Source organism: Carassius gibelio, chromosome B18 (genome assembly GCF_023724105.1).
Source record: "Carassius gibelio isolate Cgi1373 ecotype wild population from Czech Republic chromosome B18, carGib1.2-hapl.c, whole genome shotgun sequence".
Lineage (NCBI taxonomy): Eukaryota > Metazoa > Chordata > Actinopteri > Cypriniformes > Cyprinidae > Carassius > Carassius gibelio.
This window is the reverse complement of record NC_068413.1, coordinates 5,362,239-5,384,033: the sequence shown is the minus strand read 5'-3', so window position 1 is coordinate 5,384,033 and position 21,795 is coordinate 5,362,239. Positions and strand designations below refer to the sequence as shown.

Below are 21,795 nucleotides of genomic sequence, written 5' to 3'. Positions count from 1 at the left end.
TGATGCCACATGATCAGTTTTAACTTATGTCCTTACTATGTTTCTGGGTCTAGGAACATTTCAGTTGTGTTGCGATCTAGAACTCCAGGGTCAGAGAACTCTTAGATTCCATCAAAAATACTTTAATTTGTGATCCGAAGATGAACGAAGGTCTTACTGGTTTGGAATGAAATGAGGTTGCGTAATTAATGACAGAATTTTCATTTTTGGATGGACTAATCCTTTAAGTTAATAACAATACAAGATTATATGTAGAAAAAATAGCCTATAAGTAGCTACAGTATGAATAACATGATCAGGAGGGGGATTTAATTCTGCTTTGATTTCATACCATCCTCAACATCGAAGGCGTAGGAGGACAGCCGGAGGGTGGTGCCGCAGTAGTCACACTTGAAGCAGCTGCGATGGAAAAACTTTCCCTCTGCACTGAGACGCTCCATCACATAGACGCGCTTCCGACAGAAGAAACACACATCGCTGCCGCCAATATTCTGAGGGAACTCCTTTCGCAAGGAACCCTGCATAGAGGAAGACAGGAACGAGACATGCTAGTTCAGGTCTTTTTGTAAGTGAGAGCAAGGACCTAAGTGCTTAAAAATCTGCCAAAAGGGAGACAGCATGCACCAAAATAATGTATTATCTACTGTGCTTCGAGGAACTGAAGACCCGATTCTTGTGTAAAGTTAGGTGCATGACAGAGTCAATAGTTTTTAAAAATGAATCAAATCTGTAAATCTACACAACTGGGTGTTCTTATTTCCCAATATTGACACTACATCCCTTAAAAGTACATATAAAAAATAACTTTCAAATTCTTTAAATTATGTAAATTTAGAAATGATAAAAATGAAATATTTTAGAAGAAAGAAAAATACTAAACTACTATAGCAGTTTACAGAAAAAAAACAAAACTGTTGCAGTATAAGAGTACATGGATTTAAATTCTGAAACAGAACAACTTTTTAGCCTTATATTGAATCTCATAGGTGTTATTCCTGTCCGGTTGTTGTTGTAGTGTCTTGATCCAGTTACCAGTGCACTGAATCATGGTTTTTGCAATGTGGTCACAGAGAGTTGGTGATTCTCAGTACTACAAGTTAGCCATGTAGTAAAGCAAAAATGAGCTATGCAGTCTCAATCATGAACGCCAATGCAACACCACCCATACTTCTTACCAAATCCCTTTTCTCAAGCAAGGGCCTGGGGTCGTCCTTAGCTTGAAGCTGATTGGCTATTTGCTCAGCCAGTGAGCTCACACCCCCTGTGTACATCTTTACATAGCGCTACAGATGGTGAACAGAACAAAAAGGTTTTTAAAAGCATAAATGGTTGAAACCCGAGCGAGATGCTGTAGCAATTTTCACGAATATGGAAAATGTGAAATAAATAAAAGTTCAATTCAGATGTTCTTGCATGGTTATTTGTGTAGATGACAGAAGGCACAAAGTGTAATTCAGCTCAAATCAATTTAAAGTGCTAAAACAGGTTTAAGGCAGTCAAGTTGTGAGAAACAAGTTACAAGGAAAACTGTTAGGTTGAACTTTTTATCTCACTTAAATTTGACCTCATAACATGCTTAGAGCAATTCAAAACCAAGCAGTCATGTTGTGAAAAAAAACTGTTAATTAAAACAAAAGCCTTCAACATAAAATTAAACTGTTTATAAACAGATTAATTTTATGTTGAAGGCTTTTCAACATAATATATATATGTGAAGATGCAAACTTATTTATCAGCATCTCCTAAAATACTCTTCCTGGACTTTATAAAATCTTGCTTGAAGCAGGTTAAATTCAAATTCAATTCAATATTTCAATCTTGTATGAACATGCAGATCAGTTTCCAAAAATAGTTTTTATGCAGTTCATGAATATAGGTCAGATCCAGCAAACTGCGATGTTATAATGTTTGGCAACATACAGTCAATTTTTGTTGCATTTCAAAATTGTCAGCTACACACACGAAAGACACCTCAGACATGTACAGAATGGCAGCTCTCCTCCAGTAACCGAGTGTGTCTGAAAGTGTTAGAAAAACATCCATGCCAACACACGACTCCAGAACACAGCAGTCACTAGATGCATCGTTGCTACCTGTCGGAAAGAGCTGGGAGAGTGCAGAGGGCTAACAGAGCTCACATCACACGCTCTGTACCACTGCTCTGTGAAGAAGTGTGAAGCCTTTTTCTTAGACTTTGAAAGAGGTAGAGACAGAAAGAGAGATGAGGGATGTAAAGGCAAGATGACAGAAACAGCTATTAGGTAGACAAAAAAAAAAGAAAGAAAACTAGAAGTCTGTAATCTTAAAAGAAAATACAGCAAGTTACCGTATTTTCCGCACTATAAGGCGCACCTTCAGAATTTACACACTTCAACTTTGATAATAATAATTACCGTTTCTTGAGCAGTAAATAAGTATATGATTTCTAAAGGATCATGTGACCCTGAAGACTGGAGTAACAATGCAGAAAATTCAGTTTCGCCATAACAGGAATAAATTACTGGCAAAATAACTATTTATTAAAACAATAAGCAACAAGAGGGATTTGAACACAATGACTGTTTTACCTGTGAACACAACATGAAAAGGAGCTTTAAGCTAGAATATATATATATATATATATATATATATATATATATATATATATATATATATATATATATATATATATATATTTTTTTTTTTTTTTTTTTTTTTTTTTTTTTGTGATCTATGTTGTGATGAGGCCAAAAGACCACTTAACTGCTAAAATCCATCAACGGTTTAAGGCTGTTCATGAAAAAATAAAATACAAATAAAAATAAGGACACCCGGTGCTAAGAGTTCACCTTTGGCTTTGCTGGTTTGTCTTTAAACTGAGAGGCTAACTTCTCGGTTCTCTCCTGAATGCTGGGGATGTGTAAAGGCAAGTGATCATCAGAACGCAAAATCTCCCTCTGCTGTGAGAGAGATGCAGTCTTAAGTCATAACATTAGGACAAGGAATATCACTGTTTTGTCCAATAATGTGAATAAAATCCATTAGGAAAGACCTTTTTAGTTGTGTAGAGTTATGTATAAAGCATTCACACCATCATAGGTTAGAGGAACTGTGTGTTTTAGGTATCTCTCCATGCTCAGACAGGGCTACCTGATGCTGGGGGTCAGAAGGGTAGAATGGTTGCTCTGGACTGAGGCCGTGGGTCAAAAGCCACTGCTCAATAAAGAACTGTGACGGCTTTTTCATAACCTTCACAAAGAAAGATGCGAGGGAATAAAAATATAACTATTACATTCAATATGTTTGGCAAAAGGCATAAATATTCAAGATAACTCAAAGCCACAACTTGGTGTCATTATTGTCTTTAAACTACTTTAAACAAAAAATTTATTCCTGTAATTTACTCCACCAGCAGAAACTGTTTGGTTACCAAAATATCTTATATAAAAAAAGAAACTCAAAGTAGTTTGGATCAACTTAAGGGTGAAGAAATGCTGAAAAATTTCATTTTTGGGTGTACTACCCCTTTAAGAGCATGCTTTTTTTCCCTTTTTTTTTTTTCGCACGAATGGTTCTACCTGTGGCTTGTCCTTCCTGTCGGGCTTGCCTTTAAACCTAGCGACTAGAGTGTCCATTCGCTCTTGAATGTTAGGGATATGCATGGGCTCTGGTTTGTCCACATTAGGCAGGTTATCTTCCTATAAACAGAAAGGCTGATGAAACTCTTTTTGGGTTTGAAATCTTATCTGCGTATAGTTTTGTAGAGTGCTGCAGCAGTGACCTCAAACCCCAGACGACCAATACTTCATGGGTTCCCTTGAAATTTTCCTTTGGGTTTTTATTACAGAGTTTTCCAATTCATGAGTGAAATATAGCCTGTCTGTGTTAAACATAACTCACACTTGGACATTTTGTTGTACAATGTAAACTGTACACACTCACACCTTAAATATTATGTTACAAACAAACAGTTATATTCATTTTTAACACAAAATGTGTGTGTGTAATATATGTTGTAGAGTAAAAGGTCCAAGTATCATCAATTTATATTTATCACAGACCTTCTTTTACTCCTACCCTGAAAAACCCATTGATAAATAAACTGAAAAAGTTTATTCCGCAAATTTAGTGAAGTGAATTTCTCCAAACCCACATGCATGCACGTTCACGAAGATGTAATGGAAGTTACAAATCTTCAAAAGATTTTTTTTTGGCAAAGTTTTGAGGAAAGCCCCATGCAGATGTCATGGTTACCCTGTAATAGATTGAAGGGTCCTGGATCTCATTCTCTTCATCATCATCATCACCACCATTACACTTGTTTATCTCTGACTGGTTAACATTATGCTGCAAAGAACAGACATAAATCAGTCCCACCCTATCATTAGCTAGAAGATCTCAGACTAAACGAACAATCAAAACTACAAGAGTAACACAAAAATGCAACGAAAGCATGGTGGTCCATTCCAGTATTTTCATTAAACTGATGCCAACCAAAATGCAATTTCAACTTTATCAAACTCCATAAGACACAATCACAACTTTTTGGTTTTTCAGAACTGCATGAAAAATTCCATTTCAGGTTTAGGTAAATTGGTCATGTGTAAAGATGTGCAAATACATACTTTCAAAACGGACAAGACTGACTGAATAATAAATGTTTTATTATATATAAATACTCAATATAATATTTAACCAAAGCTTAAAATATTAAAACAAGGAAATCATGTCTAAAAAAACATGGTTATATGATGGTTAATAAATAAACTAAATGTAATAATTAAATTGCAATAAATTTATCAAAATTACAAAAAAAAGACACTTTATAATGCTTAAAATAAAAAATGGAGTTGAACTTTTTGTCTAAAAATTCTGAAAAAATTTAACAAAAAAATGGATAAAATTTTGATTAATCAGAAAAAAAAAAATTTATTAATCAGCACCAAATCAGCATATTTGCTTTATTTTATAAAAGCCTGATGTGAGCCAGAATCAAGCCTGGAGCATGAAGTTATTTAAAAATAAAAAATGATGGATGAATATATGAAGTCATATAATAATAGTGTCAAAATAGTTTTACTACTTCTCCTTAAATCTACTTTAAGTATATTTGAAGTTTTTCAATATTTTTTTTCCTGTGTGCTCTTTGTACAATTGCTTACAGAGATCAAACTGTTGGAGTATATTATGAAAAATGTTTAATATGCCAGGAGGATTGCTCAATACATTGATCAAGACAAAAAAACTCATTTCAAGAGACTGCAATAGCAGACATTGTTAAAACCAGCCCCTGTGAGAGATGCTGAGGTTAGTACAGGAAGACAGGAGAGTGTCACCTGTGCGTGTGGAAGAAGCGATGAAGAGAATGAGGAAGATGAGGGTGAGGAAGAAGAAAGGAGAATGGTTTTCTTAGGGCAGCTCCTCAAGACCTCAGTCACGCTGCTGGCCTTCAGAGAGACGAGAGAGGAGAAACCTGTTCACATAAATGCAACACCTCACACACTCCTCGTATTAAAAAAACCTGATAATACCATCCAAACATCCAATCACCTACTACACACAAACACAACCGCAGTGATGAGAGACAGGAACGTTGTGTTAGAGAACAAACAGTGACCAAAGAGAAGCAGAAAAACACAGCTGATAATCAAACCCAGTGACTTTAGTGACACTTAACAAACACACAGACCTCCCATGCACATGGAATGTCTAACAAAGCTAGCAAAACCACATCTGAACTCCTACAATCTGAGAACGAGGAATACCAAAGCACCAGAACAATAAGCAAAGCGATTCGGCTCATTCGTCTCAATCAAACTGGAAATGCAAACAAAGAGCACCAAAGCACAGTGTGGAAAGATATGCCTCTAGGTCTCCGATGCATGAACGCGTCTAGTCAAACAGGAAACTAACAACAGAAGACAAGTACACAAGGGACTATATAATCAGCTCATGGGACTACAGTAACTACAGTAACTGCTCGTTTACTACACAAGGAAGGACACAGGACACTATATGATAAATGTAAAAGCAATGGCTCTTTTCTACAGCGGTATACCTGCTCCTGTTTGATGTGGAGAGTTTGACACTTCAGTCTTTCTTTATAGCGGAAACTCATCTGCTCTTGTAACTGTGTGCGCCTCTGAATACAAGCATAAAGATACATTTAAGGCGTCATGTTTTTCCAATCACACTTAGTTCTCGCATTAAAACGAATGGAGACAAACTTGGCTCACCAACTGATCTTAATAAACCCAATTAGAGACTTTAAAAGTTTGGGGTCAGTATTGCATTGTACAGTATTTATGTAATGACCTGTAATTAGCAAGCATGCATTTAATTGATAAAGGAGACATTAAAGACATTTATAATGTGATATAAGACTATTTTTCAAATGTTTTGATAATGATAGTAATAATAACACTGATAATAACAAAAAACGGTTTCTGTAGCAGCAAATCAGCAATATTAGAATGATTTCTGTATGATCACGTGACAAAGACTGGAGTAACGGCTGCTGAAACATCAGCTTTATTAAAACAGAAAACAGCCATTTTAAAGTTAAATAATATTCCACAATATTACGGTTTTTACTGTACTTTTGATTAAATAAATTTAGCCTTGGTGAGCATTAGAGAACTTTCAAAAACAACTTAAGAATCTTATTGAACAAACTTCTGAACAGTAACATTTAGCGTGACATGAATGAAAACAAAACTGTAAAAGGAAAAAAGTACTTTCTGTTAGATTTCTTGCAGTACTTAGGGAAGATTATATTTTGATGACAATGACAGATACTCAGGTATACAGCAAAATGAATTCTGTGTAAATCGTTCAGCTTTACTATCTTTGGGTACCAATTTAGTATGGCAACAAGAATTGCTCATCTTTTTGACCTCAATTTCATCTTTTTGAGATCTTTTGACCTCAATTTTTGTTCATGTCAAATATAAGATCTATAAGGCTACTTCAACTCAAACAGACAGAAACAGCATTAAGACTAAATGAAGAAACATGTACATGTGAGACATATAACAAGTTTAGTTAAGATCCAGCTCATTTAGTCACAAAGACAATAACAAATATGGACGAGTAGAGAGGTAAAGTAGGTTGGTGGGATCTATGACCATGGGATTGTACTACACTCTTTACCTTCCTCCATGCAGGGACTGGAGCCAGCCGCACTGACTCTTTCAGAGAGGGGGTCAGTATGAGCCCCAGATCGGGCATGGAGTCCCCCTGTAACCAGCGAAGTGACCAATGAAAAGAGAGGAAGTTCCAAATCCATTAACATCCATTGGAGTGAGAAAGATAATGGAAAAGAACAGAAATGAGAATTTAGGATAGGCATGCAGAAAAACTGAAAGTGAATGACTGAACTGTGACCAGGCACTGAGTTTGAAACTAATTCATGCAGGAAGTAGAAGAAAACAGATGAATGAGCAGACATCCAAATGAGTCAGACCACAGACACCTGAGAAAAACACGACCGTTTAAAAGCTTGGGCTCAGTAAGATTTCAGATTGTTTTCAAAGTTTTGTTTATGCTCACCAAAGCTGCTTTTAAGCAGTAAGAGAAATATGGTTACATTTTAATAAATTAAAATAATTAATAAATTACATTTAATGGGATGGCAACACAAAACAAGTCTTAAATCAATGAGGTATATTTTTAGCAATAGCCAAAAAAACAACTAAATTACAGATTTTTCTTTTATGCCTAAAATCATTAAGATATTAAGTAAAGATCATGTTGCATGAAGAAATTTTGTAAATTTCTTACCGTAAATATATCAAGATGTATTTTTGAATTCGTAATATGCATTACTAAGAATTCATTTGGACAAATGTAAAGGCAATTTCCTCAATATTTTGATTTTCAGATTCCAGATTTTCAAATAGTTCTATCTCGGCCAAATATTGTCAGATAAACCATACATCAATGGAAAGCATATTTATTCAGCTTTCAGATGATGTTTGATCTTCAAAAATCACTTTAAAAAATTAAATTTAAGACTGGTCACATTTGAATAGAAAGTTAAAAAGAAGAGCATTTTTTGACAACTTTATACTGTCATTGATTTATTGCATTCTTTCTGAATAAATGCATTCATTTTTTTTTTTTAAATTCTTACTGACCCCAAGCTTTTGAATGGTAGTATATAGATAACCCTTTATCTCGCATGGCTCCAGTAGATAACAGTGTCAAACACATCAGCCTCACATTGCTGCAGAGCACAAAGGGTTTCGCTTCCTATAAAAAGCTCCCAAATCCTCGCCCATGCCAGTCATTCCTGCTGCCTACTCCATTAGAATGGATCACAGCATGAATCAGAGTTAGTTTTCCTCTATAAACCTGATCATTTCAAACAATCCCACCATGCTGTGCACTTCAAGCATCAAGTAACAGCAGTTTATGACTAGATTCATCTCGCTTGGATCAACAAACCTGGTCTTTATAACCGCATGTGCTATTATGCTTCCCACATAAATAAATAGCATTGCAAAAAAAAAAAAAAAAAAAAATGAACGCTGATTCACAACATGATATTCTAACACTGCTGACCAAAAATCAGTAGTCATTTTCATGTGGTATTTCCTGGTAAGTAAAGGTTCATTTTTAGCTTATGTTTCTACAGATTGAAGGGATAATATACAGTCTAGTGTTATTGTTAACAAACTGATCAATTAAAAAATGAAAGTAAAATAGAAAAACTAGTAAAATTCAAAACAAAAAATTAAACTATATAAAAACTGAAAATATAAAAATAAAGCTAACTCAAAATAAGAATATCACTGGTACAGTCAGCCAGACATTCCTGCAGAACAACAAACATATTGTTGCAAATTTTGCTCCAACAAAGCAGTGTTGCTGAAAAAGATGCTTTATTGCACTTGTTATTTTAAGAATTCACAAATGAAAGTCCATAGTCATTTTAGGCACAAAAACACAAATTCTGACCCACCTGTCGTTTGAGACCGGTGGACTGCGTCGGGGCGTTCTCCTCAAACTTCGCCAGCAGCTGTGTGGCCATCGACTTCACTTTGTTGCTGTTCGCTGCTGCAGTCGAGTCAATTTTACGTTCTGCCAGAGCAGTCGCTATAGACGGCCTGTCGTCTCTGTTAACCCTCTGCGACCCTTCCTGTGATGGTGGAGAACAGGAATGAAAGGATTTAGACAACTACATACAGTTAGGTCCATATATATTTGGACACAGGCAATTTTTATTATTTTAGCTGCTTACCAAAACCTATTCAATTAATTATACATAGTTATATGAATATGGGCTTAAAGTGTACACTCTGAGCTTTAATTTGAGGGTATTCAACTCAAAATTGAATGAAAGGTTAAGGAATACCTCCCCCCTTTTTTTCAAGGGACCGTAAGTAATTGGACAACTGACTCTTAAGCTGTTTCATGGACAGACGTGGGCTATTCTTTAATTATTTCTTTATCAATTAAGCAGTTCTGGAGTTGATTTTAAGTGTGCTATTTGCTTTTGGAAATTGTTGCTCTGAACCCACATCATGCAGTCAAAGGATCTCTCCATACAAATGAAATAGACGAGTGTTAGGCTTCAAAAACCAAACAAAACCATCATCAGAGAGATAGCAGGGACATTAAGTGTGGCCCAAACCAACAGTCTGGTATATTCTGAGAAGAAAAAAAAAAAAAGAAAGAAAAAAAAGGTGAGCTCAGCAATATAAAAAGGATTGGACATCCATGGAGGACAAAATTAACATTTTATATATGATTGTATTTCATTGTCCAATTATATTTGAGCCCCTGAAAATGTGTGTGTGTGGGGGGGGGCGCTGTATATAAAAATGGTAGACATTCCTTAATATATTTTTGTTCAATCCCTTGAATTGAAGCTTAAAGTTTGCTCTTCTAATTCATCTTTATTGATTTTTTTTTTTAATTCTGTTCTGGTGGTATACAAAGGTGAAATTGCGAAAATAGTGTCAGTGTCCAAATATATATGGACCTAACTGTACACAGTGTTGAACATCCATAGATCCAGCAAGATATGGCCTTACATCCTCTGATTGTCCAGTCTGGCTGGTCTTTCGTCTTTTCCCCAGTCCATCCAGTTCCTTTTCTTTTTTATCCTACACAGGGTTTGAGAGGAAAAGTTGAGATAACAAGAATCACTCTTTTTGCAGTATCAGAAAGAAACTTGACTACCTTGGGGTTTCGTTTGCGGGAGATAGCGATGCTTTGACCCAGTTTACTGAAGAACGAGATGGGTGATTTAGTGCTGGCAATCAACGCAGCCTTCTCCTCAGGGCTCATATTGTGGTTTTCTGAAAACACAAAAATAGGAATAATAATTACTAAAATCGATGAATGAAATGCATGCTAAAAAAATTAAAAAATAAACCTAAACACTCCTAATTCCCAACAAGTTTCTCTGGATGCATTATTGTAGATCTACAACTCACCACCAGGTGGCACAGTGTCCTTGAACATCTCGTAGAACTGGCTGAGGTACATCACCATGGAGAGCTTGTCAGGCTCCACCACAACAGACATCTCCTTCCCAGTCATGATGGGAGAAATCCCAAACTCTTTTTCTGCCACGTCAAAACCCAACTGGGTGTTCTTCTCCATGTCTTTCTCATCCAATGAGTCAAAGTCACTGCAGTTACAAGATGTCACAACATGAGACTTCTCCATATCCCATAACCATGTTCTTTAGCAAGTTAGAAAAGATTTGAAACCATGACGCCAGATATCACACATACTGTATAAAGAGCATGATTTACAAAGCAGTTTAATACATCCTTGAATCATTAATGTCACAAGAACGGCGGAACATAATTTTCAAGGGCTGTTCACACCGAGTGCTGTTTTGTTTGCTTGCCAGCAGCAGTTATTACTCAGTTGCTGCATACAACTGCATAAGGCTGTGGATCACACAAGCGTCACTGCCTGGACTCCAACTGCTGGACGCCGCATTGCATTAAAGTAGATTTTTTTGCTGCATTCCAAAGTCAGTCTTCATTGCTCATAGTGTGTCAAACTGGCAACCATCATTAAAGGTTGCTTTACTGGTGCAAATCTACTAGTGTAAATCAGTTTCAGCATCAAAAATAAAATAGTTTAGCAAAGAACTACTACTTTGTTTAAAAAAGTTATATTTGAAAATATCCACATCATAGTGACTATGGTTCAAAATTTGGTGTCAGGTCAGTGTTTTTTTTTTTGTTTTGTTTTTTCAGCAAGGACATTAAATTGCTAAAAAGTTACGGTAAAGACATTTATAATGTTATTTATGTTTTAGAGCCATATCAGCAACAATGCCTACATTCATAGCAACATTAACAGTATAATTTCAATCTTTTGTTTACAATAATAACATATTCTCAAGAAGCAATCACTATTAAAAAACATACAAGTAGCAATAATAGTACTGATTTAAAAAAATTATAATAAAAATAACACACACATACAGAATCTTTCAATTTAAATCAATAATAAAAATTCTAAAGTTCTTCCGGAAGAGACCTTTTTAAAAAAAAATATGTATTAGAGTTTTTATTTATTTATTTTTTGAGGAAAAACGTAGTCTAATATCATTTAAAATTAAACATTCTATTAAAATACGTTTCAAACTCAAAATATTCTTAAACACAAATCGCAAACTTTGTATAGTATATTGCATATAGTTTATATAATATATAGTGGTTCCAACATAAAAATCATGCAGCAAAAAGATCAACATTGAAAACAATAAGACATGTTTCTTGAGCACTGAATCAGCTTATTAGAATGATTGCTGAAGCATCATGTGACTCTGAAGACTAGAGAAATGGCTACTTAAAATTTAACTTGCCAACTGGGTCAATTCACACAGTCTATTTTATAAACATTATCAGAAAAATATACTTCCTATAGTATGTATAAGAAAACTGAACTGATACACTGCATAAGTATCTGGATTGAGCTACTGAAGAAGGCTATTGTCGGCGTGTGGCATCCTCCTCAGAGACTTCCACTAATGCTGCTTTACAAACACAAATGCACACTAGTTCAGCTGACAAACTACTCCTAAGCAAAAGCTTTTAAAGGTCACTCAGCATCTGTTCTAATGGACAGTTATGATAATGTTAATGTGCGTCTCAATAGCTAATGGGGCTCTCAGCTGTTCTATGCGACAGAGCCCAGAGTAAGAATAACTACAGCACAAGTTCCTGGACTTTTACAAAACAGAAACTAAGCTATAAATATCTTATCAAAAGTAATGAGGTGAGGACAAATTAACTATCACAGCTGAAGAAACATTTAATATAAGCAATGACATTATCACTTGAAGGCGCACTATGTATGTTTTTGCTAACTCATATTCCACTGCTTAAAGGGACAGTTCACACAAAAATGAAAATTCTGTCATTATTTACCTAAAAACTGTATGAGCTTCTATCTTCTTTTGAATATAAAAGAAGCGATTTTAAAGAACGTGAGGAACCAAACAGTTGTTGGTCCCCATTGACTTCCATAAAAGGGAAAAAAAGTACTATGGCTGTCAATGAGGACCAAAAACTGTTTGTTTACCCACATTCCTCAAAATAACTTTTTTGTCGTGAAGGTTTGAAATAACATGAGGGGTCAGTAGATGATGAATTGATCTCCTGTCTACTCACACATGACTTGCACGTCTTTTCCGATTCAAGCTTATTTATTCTTTGCATGAACTGAATCTCTGATTCTCTGCAGGCAGAGTTTGTGTTCTAGTCCTGCATCTCTAAATATAGCACCATAATAACACAGAGCTTTTGTTGGGATCAGCATGTGGCATACTGCACTTACATGAGGTCTGGTCTGTATCGGTGGATGAGCGCACACAGGGCCAAGCCGCTCTTCCAGGACATGGTGAGATCAGACACGCTGACACCTCTGTATCCCTCCGTCTGTCTTTGACACCAGTTCAGCAGCTTATTGGAGCGCACGATGGACTCTGATGGGGGAAAGCAAAGTCAAGTGGTGCCGAAGCAAGAATGTGCAGATTCAGTAACGGAATGCGCCAACATCCAATCGGATAGGAGTTAGTCACATGACCAGAGCAGAGTCTGAAGAACTTTCACGGTGCATTTAATTCCCTTTTGAGAGGTTCTAAAACATTCAAGACACCGACGGCATTGCTAACAGTTCTCAGTTTGAGAAAATCCACAAATATTTGTTAGTGCATAGTTGCATTTAATTCTAAAGCGCTCCAGGACAACTTTCCATTCCATGTCAGTTACACTTCTCATACAATAAACCGTACAAAGCTTGTTGAAATGTAGAAGCCTATAGAACATCATGCATTCGGATTAGAGTCGTCCACAAAATTACCTTGCAATTGCTTCTCAAGCAGAATTTCTAGGATGAAAATAAATCAAATTATACACATTTACATTTGAGACTATCCAATGTAAGGAAATACTAAATAAAAACATGGAAAAGGTATGCATCACCGCTGATGTGCAATAATAATGCAATACTAAATCTACCAACCATTTCTGGTGAGTTTAGGATTTGAAGAGTTGACCACATTCTCCATGTCGACACGCAAATCCCTGGTTTCTCCAGTATCTAACAGATGCCGTACCTGCAGACATTTATATTGTAAAACTAATATCGCCAATATCTAGAAAGCATGCAGAATGCAGATAAAATGGCAATATGTGCAAAAAGTGAGAGCAAATGAAGTGTTCACAAAATTAACTTATTTACAGATTATTTACTCAAAAGCCAAAAAAAAAAATTGTAAAAAGAAAAAAAAATGCGATACATGGTTTACATTTTGGAACACACCAATATTAAAATTAGAGCAGATAAGTACAGCAAATTAGTAAAATAAGGACAAATAAGCATTTTTTATTTGTTAGTTTTTTTGTTATAGCCAATAACTGATAAATAGCCAATATAAAAAATAAAAACATTGAAGCTATATATTAATTTTAAATACCAAAAGTGAATTTAGGGATCATGATATTACAAATGATTATGTACAGTATAATAGAGAGAGAGAGAGAGAGAGAGAGAGAGAGAGAGAGAGAGAGAGAGAGAGAGAGAGAGAGAGAGAGAGAGAGAACTTGCAGCTGTGTTTTCTGACCGGTCATAGTGCATAAACCCACCTGGTTGGGTCTCACTTGGTGAAGGCTGATGTTGGGGTACCGTGTAGTCGGGTCTACGCTGTACTGGCTAAAATTCTTGCTCACATTCTCTGGAGTCGTCTGAGGCAGCAGGCGATAGATACTTTCCCTGAAACCCAAAGGAGCCGGGCTTGTTTTCAGACCCAAATTCCCTTCATTTTGGCATTCATCCCTTTAGTGATGTCTCAAGATGAGACCCTAGAGACATCATGCAAGCTACTTGCTCGTAAAACACTTCTGCTTCCCCACAAACACGCTGCTTAAATACAAAATGCTTTACCACTGTGAATTACCCTGCAGTATGCAGCTAAATAACAGTGCAGGAAGAAAACCAGCACCACAGTAAATGACAGCCTTAAGTGACTTGAGCTGTTTACTGCACAGTTTGAAGACACAATCACAGTCAACCTCATCATAAGTTCTGTATCACTCTGGATGTGTTTGGTATAACATCATATTACTCATATTATCTTTACAGTACGCCAAAGGTTTAAATATTCAGACAAATCAGATAAAAATGCAAAATAATTGGATACATTTCCATCATCATATTTCCAATATCACGTGAAAAACAACAACCATGTTTTTGAAAGCCTTATTAATGCATACTATATCTACATTTAGTCAATTTTTGCATTTAGCAGACGCTTTTATCCAAATCGACTTGCAGTGCATTCAGGCTAGACTTTCTTTTTGACTAACATGTTCCCTGGGAATCAAACCCACAACCTTTTGCGCTGTTAACACAATGCTCTACCACTGAGCCTCAGGAACACTTGTTCGCCATTTTTAAAAACAGCATTCCATTCTGTGCATAGCATGTCTTACCGTTCAGCAAGCACCTCCAAAGGGGAGCTTCCATGAGCCCAACTCCGCACCATCCACGCTGCATCCATGGCTGCCAAGAAGCCTCTTGCTATTCCAGTGCCCATCGGCCAGAATGGCTGTAAACACGCACACACACACACACACACACACACACAAAAATATATACATCAGTCAACTTGTTTCTAATACACTAAGGCTGAGAATGAACAGCTATACACTTCATATTAGAAATCAGTCACCTTCTGTATGGAACATGGAAAAAATGCTCTCACAGTCGCAGGCTAGCTAGTGTTACTGAGTGTGTTGTTTTAACTTAATGCTTTCATTACCACGGCTTCTGAAGTGGTGGTTTCAGATTTATGTGAGAAAATGTATTTTCATAAATTTAAATGTGTCGAAGAAAGATGTTGGAGAACGGCAAAAGCCAATTTTGCGGAACTTCATGGAAAAACACCATCTGGTTCTATTAAAGGAAGTTTTAACAAATAAACTCTCTTTCATGAACCATCTTATTTCTCTCCTCCACATCGGTTTTCCACTCACCTCTAGAAGGCTGTCCCCCACCAGGGCTACTAGCAGCTTATGGCCATTGCGCTGGCGGACGAGCGCTGCATTCTCTGAGGCGTACATACAGGTGAAGTCAAACATGGCAACGTCAGGTTGACCGTAATGGTTGATAGCAAAGTCCAGCTTAGGAAGCTGATGATTGGTAGAGAAATCTGCTGCTTCTCTGGCATAGGACAGCAGAGCCTTCTGGTCAACATTGGCCCTGGAGAGCAGCATTTCTGTGTCGGCATAGTCCTGTATAAGACGGGTATAAAAGCAATACAATTTGTTACAAATATTTATTTAAAATGTGTTTTCTTGAATTTTGTATATGTTGTATTTTACATTTTGTGTATGTATGCATGCATGCGTGCATATTATATATAAGGGCTGTCAGTTTAACGCTTTAAACTTATGAAAAATAATGCGATTCAAATATTTTAACGCCGTTAACGCAATGGCTCCGCCTTCAGATCTGTATGTCATCTTACATTTAATACAGTTGACTTGACAAATATGATGCAGGGCAACAACTCAAATGCAGTTATGCCGTAAAATTCAAGATATTGGTGAAAAAAAAATCCCCTGTATGAGTTTGTCTCGTATTTATATTATACAATAAGCGATATCACACCAACAGCTAGAGTAGTATCAGACAAGTGCTGATTTTGTCCAGCACGAGTGCAAAAGTGGTTTTATACAACAGTAAAAACAAAGTTCTTAAGTTCCAAAATCTGTTGTTTTAAACACAATATTGTCTGTTTTTTCTCCGTTTTGTCAACAAAAATATTACCTAAAGCCACAGAATTGTTGTGCATCTCCAAGCAACAAAGTGGTTAGTTTCTGAATAAATCCTCGTTTTGAACAAATCAGGTGAATCAATTATTCAAAGGCCCATTCATAAAGAGAGCCATTTACTTCATTACTGAATTAATCAGCTGAATTTTTAACTCAAAAGACATTTACAACCACCAACTGGCAGTTTTAGATTATCATTTATATCATTTATAAAAATTAACATACCGGTAATTAAATATACATTGTATTTTTTACCTAAATAAAATATATTATGACAAGTTTTGAGGTTTGTGGCATATTTTTGATAAGACGGCATTTAACAGAAACAGTCAAACTATTTATTTTTTTTGGCACTGAGGAAAACATTTATAAAAAAAAAACTTTTAAAAAGGCGGTTTTGATTTAAAACTACGCTCAAAGTTTTCTGCAACCGAAGAGCACCACGAGGCATATAATTCAGTCCTGAGTGGCCGTGGGTGTGGTAATGGGATAGCACTCTCAATGCGGACACTCATTTAAAATGGCTTTATTCTGAGTACCATTACAGTTAAAGCGTAATCCTGCATATTCAACAGCAGTGTTTTGGCCAGTGACAATGCAAAATACACAGTAAGCATCCCTCTCTTGCAACCTGTCTGGCTAAATTAATTGGTATCATTACGGTGCATCATTATATCAGTTGTATTATGCAAGAGTTTGTGTGTGAGTGTGCGAGAGAGGGCTGGGACTGAGGCTCCCTGTTAATGATTCTACAAACTTGGCAGTACTGGGAACAGAGCAGAAGAGCTCAATGTGAATAAAAGGGAAGAGACTGTCCGCACTAAGTAATGATTATTTACACTCCTGTGGCCTCCTAAAGACAGAATTAAACACCTTAACTTTCAGAACTATATTTTATGCTGATTTTGTCCTCAATAAACTTTTCTTGTTATTATCAAATGTTTAAAACTGTTTTTTTAGTGGAAAACATGATCGATTTTTCTAAGGATTCTTTGAACACTATAGAACACAATTCAAAAATATAATTTTTTTTCAACATTAAAAAATGCCTTTTGATAAATGTAATGCATCCTAAAACGTATTTCTTTCAAATAATTAATAACGTAACTTATCAAACCTTTGAAAGGTAGTAAATAATAATTAGCGGTTCTAGCTATGGTACTTTGGCATGCAACACCTAAAAGACACCTAAAACCAGATGTTTCTGCAGGGTTTAGATGGTTTAAGAAAAGTGTCAAAATCCACCTAAAACAAACCCGGCCAGCTAAAACAAGCTTCAGCTGTTTGTGCTTGTTTTTTCAATTCAAGTTTGTATTGCATTTCTAATCATCTGCCTTGAGCAGAGGTGTGCTAGTACTTTACAAAGGGACAGAGAAAGGCAAACAGGAAGAGAAAGCGATAAAGAGGGAGGGAGAAGTGAGAATAAAAGAGTGGAGATTAGTAAGAAAACTGGTGCTAGTCAAACTCTTTGATCACTCACATGTAGAATAACGCCCTTCTCCAGCAGGCTCTGCTTTTTGGCAGTCATTACAAAGTAGTGCGTGTCATCCTTATAGTAGACAATGTTTTCCAGGTCAATTCCTGTGGAGGCAAACCAAAAGAGAAAAGACTAAATGAGCGATAAGTGGAGATGTGACAAAGCACATCAAGAGGGGAAAAAAATGGGGGACAGAGACAGAAAGAGGAAGTTGTTTGCATCCGTTCACAGATGTAATTAAATTCCTTCTGTGCGGCAGATAATGTGCCCACTCCCTCCATCAACAGGACAGAGAGAAAGAAAAGAATAACAGTGATTATACAACTCAGAAAACAGCAACAAAGTCTGCCAACTCAGCACAAAGCACAGGGACAGCTCTTCATTACGAGATTCTTCAAGTATTTGTTTCCTACACTGCTGGATCTTCTAGAAGCACCAAAAGAGCTTCTCTAAAAGTATAATAAGAGTTATTCTGTTAGCTATAAGCTGTAGCGGCTGTTCTTACATCAAAGTCTGACATATATATTCAATAAGAGTGCTTATTGTACCTGTGGCTTCTCTAAGGTCCTGGAAGAACTTCTGGTTGAAGATGAAGGCTACTCCACTGATCTCCTCCACCTTTGCTTCTGCAGTCGTGTTGCGGTTAATGAAGTTAGCTGTGATAGCAATAGCCAATTTGCCCCTAAACTCCTTCCTCCTGAAACCTGGAGATACAGCATAAACATTCATACATATGAACGCCAAAATATTTATGCAGATCATCAACAGATCGGAGAGACTTCCCATGACTAAAAACTGGATTTTACACATTTTAAAAAAAGGTGAGTGCTGCAGACCCATGCAAAGGCCACAACCCTTTAACTAGGTGGCTGCCAGTTTTTTACGAAGACACTGATTGTTTCTAATGTGTTGGTTTGCAGTGGTTAGTGTTTTTATCAAAATCCATCCTATGCATATATAGTGACCAGAAACTCAATGAGTGTCATTTTTAAAATGTGCATTACACCATTTAGTAACTCATTTCTTCTTTTTTTCTCATTTAACAGGCAAGCTAATGACACATTAAACTGATCAAAAGGGACACCAAACTCTGTTCATCAGTTTGCACTGGCTGACCAATAGCTGCTCGCATAAAATGCAAGGCGATGTATTGACTGATGTTTGCCTACAAACCCCCGTTTACCTTAATTCACAACTTCAGACTGATGTGCACAGAAGCTTGCGTTCTGCAAGTGAAGGGCATATTACTGTGCCATCCCAAAGAGGCACAAATTCACTAGAGGTCATTCCATTCTGTTACTGTACCTCCTGGTGGAATGACCTGCCCCACTCACTTCACATCCGCATATTAGTATGATTTCTGAAGGATCATGTGACACTGAAGGCTGGAGTAATGGATCCTGAACACTTAGCTTTGCATCACAGAATTGAATTATATTTTCCAAAAAAGAAAAGTTAGTTTAATTGTAAGAATATTACACAATTTTAATAAATTCTGCCTTGGTGAGGATAAGAGATTTATTTGAAAACCATTTAAATCTTAAAAATGTACTACAAACATCTGAATGAGTGCAAGTCTACAAGATTTTTCACCCATTTTTGATTTGCCAAGTTTATTCATTCAAGTGTAAGCACACTTCTGCTGAATAGCTGCATGATCTGAGATGTCATTCATGTCTGCAGGACAAGTTACACACTGAGGTTTGTTCAAATACCTAGGCAAGCACCACTAATTATTTTTGTTCCTGTCTAGACAAGAACTAAAGATTCAAAGAGAGGACATTCTCAATTATGATTTTATATGAGGTGCTATATTCTTACCTGACAGCGTGTTTCTCCTCCCATCAGCCCCAATTATAACGTCGAACTCTAGCTCATTGACTGGATGTGTTCTGGGGTGGACCTCGGCTCTCCACCCAATTCCTGGAAAAACCAACAGCATGTTCAGCGATGACAGACAAGTCTTGGTATCCGGTCAGGATATGCCTAGGCTCTTTAGAGCTACTGGTATTTGTGTGGAAATAGAAACATACGAATGGAACTACTGAACTCTAGCACAGAAAGGACGTGAGAAACTGATCTTACTCTCATTCTCTTGGTCTTCTGGAGGCTCAATGAGGCCTTTGAACTCCACGTTGACGTGAATCTCGATGCCAAGGAGAAGAGCTACCTTTAAGAGCATCAGCTGCAACTGACGAATACCTGCAGTAAGAGATTACAAAAACCACTCCATTAATACATGGTATTAAAATCCACTTAAAATATAGACAAGCTTTCTAGAAAAGTTCCCCTGATTAGATGCATCACTTTCACTAGTCCAATTTATTTTCTTCTTGGCCAAAACTGTTCTATCTTGCTGGCAAAGTTTAATGACCTTGTTTTGGCAGGTTTTCCCCAACACATCCCACAATGATTACATGAGTAGGTGGCTATTTAACGTCTGGGATGAATCAGTATACACTTACTGGGAGTCCTTGAACACCTCGGAAGGTGGTTTGAGTAATTGAAAGTCTCCAATGTATGTATAACCCATCTACGTTTTGTGCTGTCCACTAGCGGTCATGTGTAATGGATGTCTGGATGTCAAAGTTAATTTCTCTCTAAAAGAAAAACAGTTTGATATACTACTTACTGATATGGTCGATGGCTCCAGCACAAAATTTGCCGTAGAACTTCTTGGCTCCAAGACCCCTCAGATCCTGAATGGTGAAAGGCCAAAGATGGAGCACATTGTTTCGGGAGAATGCATCCCTCTTCTCCAACAAAACCACCTTGGCTCCAAGGAAGCCCAGCTCTATGGCTGTACGCAAACCACATGGTCCAGCTCCAATGATCAGACACTGAGAAACAATTCATAAGGGGTAAAAACCTAATTATCAAGCCACAAAGTCCTTAAAGGATCTATTTTAAGCAATACCAGAACATTTCAAGTTTGAGAACTAATAACCAATACACTTTCTTTCACCCCAGGGAAACTTTCATACTTTGGTTTTGGCACAGGCCCTTCCTTTTTTGTATTTTTCGTGGCTGGCGCGCTTGTCTAACTTGGCCCAGAGAGCTTTGGCTTTCCAGTAGTTGAGCTTGGACTTGAGTTTGTGGTAGAACACACGGTATTCATTGGGCTTGAGTTCCAGGAAGTCACAAAGCTCTTGAAAAGCCTTGAGAGTGCCTTTGCAGGTGGTGGCCTGGACGAAACGGTCGAAGAGCACATGGGACTGATTCACCCCTTCTCCCACCACATTGACACCTCCATCTCCCATGGTCCCTTGACCCAACAAGTGGGGATTATGGGACAGGCCCCGTCCAGTTTACTCAGAGTCTCTCTGTTTGTGATTCAACTTCCGCCATAGGTCATATTCACCCTGAATGAAAAAAACAAACAAAAAAAACAACAAAATGTATCACATTTTATATATACATCACTGTGGCACATGTGGAAATGCAAAAAACTACGCAGAAGTAAAAAAATAATAATTTTGTATTAAATATTTTGGCTTATTTTGAAAAAGATGTTTTATTAATTATCAATGGGAGCACATCAATTAGTTTTTTTTTTAACCATTTCAGATGACTTTGCCTAAAAATAAGTGCAGAAAATGCAACGAAAATCTGCAGAGTGCATCTATGCCTTCTTATTAGATTTTCATCAATGATAAAGAGATGATAACATTTAAATAAGCATGGCTTTAGCAGAAGGAGAGACATGGAAGCTTCCTGGTTTAGATGTTTCAGAAACAAACTATTTAAACAGGCATACCTCACTATCCAATAATCTGCAGAAACGATGTTAGAATAAAAAACTAAATCAGACAAAATAATATCATTTTATGGATCTAAACAGGGAGGTAAGAACAAAGCCAAGTCTAGTCTGTGATAAATGACAACATTTTAATTAAACTCTCTGAATAAAACAAGCATTATTACAGGATTAAGTTGCTGCCGACCTATTTCAGTATAGTGACGTACATTCAATTGAAATACAATATTGAATCAAGGGCAGGGTTTTATTTTAGTGTTCCTCGTCTC

General features: G+C 36.7%; 1 protein-coding gene across 10 annotated transcripts in view; it reads right to left on the bottom strand.

Moving 5' to 3' along the window:
* Positions 1-21,795, bottom strand: part of LOC127977121 (protein-methionine sulfoxide oxidase mical3a) — a 65,816-nt gene that overhangs the window by 28,492 nt on the left and 15,529 nt on the right. For 7 of the 10 annotated variants that reach the window (XM_052581818.1, XM_052581809.1, XM_052581811.1 and 4 more), the window contains exons 2-27: positions 20,754-21,131; positions 20,402-20,609; positions 19,855-19,971; positions 19,591-19,692; positions 18,318-18,473; positions 17,773-17,873; positions 15,492-15,749; positions 14,949-15,064; positions 14,103-14,229; positions 13,480-13,573; positions 13,318-13,344; positions 12,793-12,940; positions 10,425-10,621; positions 10,168-10,286; positions 10,020-10,091; positions 8,945-9,121; positions 7,132-7,218; positions 6,038-6,121; positions 5,316-5,426; positions 4,234-4,326; positions 3,558-3,677; positions 3,130-3,228; positions 2,829-2,939; positions 2,094-2,192; positions 1,176-1,283; positions 332-518 (exon numbers count right to left, since the gene is read on the bottom strand). In XM_052581818.1, coding sequence (XP_052437778.1) covers positions 332-518; positions 1,176-1,283; positions 2,094-2,192; positions 2,829-2,939; positions 3,130-3,228; positions 3,558-3,677; positions 4,234-4,326; positions 5,316-5,426; positions 6,038-6,121; positions 7,132-7,218; positions 8,945-9,121; positions 10,020-10,091; positions 10,168-10,286; positions 10,425-10,621; positions 12,793-12,940; positions 13,318-13,344; positions 13,480-13,573; positions 14,103-14,229; positions 14,949-15,064; positions 15,492-15,749; positions 17,773-17,873; positions 18,318-18,473; positions 19,591-19,692; positions 19,855-19,971; positions 20,402-20,609; positions 20,754-21,029 — 3,394 coding nt within the window. In that variant the 5' untranslated portion in view covers positions 21,030-21,131. The remainder of the gene's footprint in view (positions 1-331; positions 519-1,175; positions 1,284-2,093; positions 2,193-2,828; positions 2,940-3,129; positions 3,229-3,557; positions 3,678-4,233; positions 4,327-5,315; positions 5,427-6,037; positions 6,122-7,131; positions 7,219-8,944; positions 9,122-10,019; positions 10,092-10,167; positions 10,287-10,424; positions 10,622-12,792; positions 12,941-13,317; positions 13,345-13,479; positions 13,574-14,102; positions 14,230-14,948; positions 15,065-15,491; positions 15,750-17,772; positions 17,874-18,317; positions 18,474-19,590; positions 19,693-19,854; positions 19,972-20,401; positions 20,610-20,753; positions 21,132-21,795) is intronic. The other 3 variants (XM_052581815.1, XM_052581817.1, XM_052581816.1) reach the window with 2 other exon arrangements.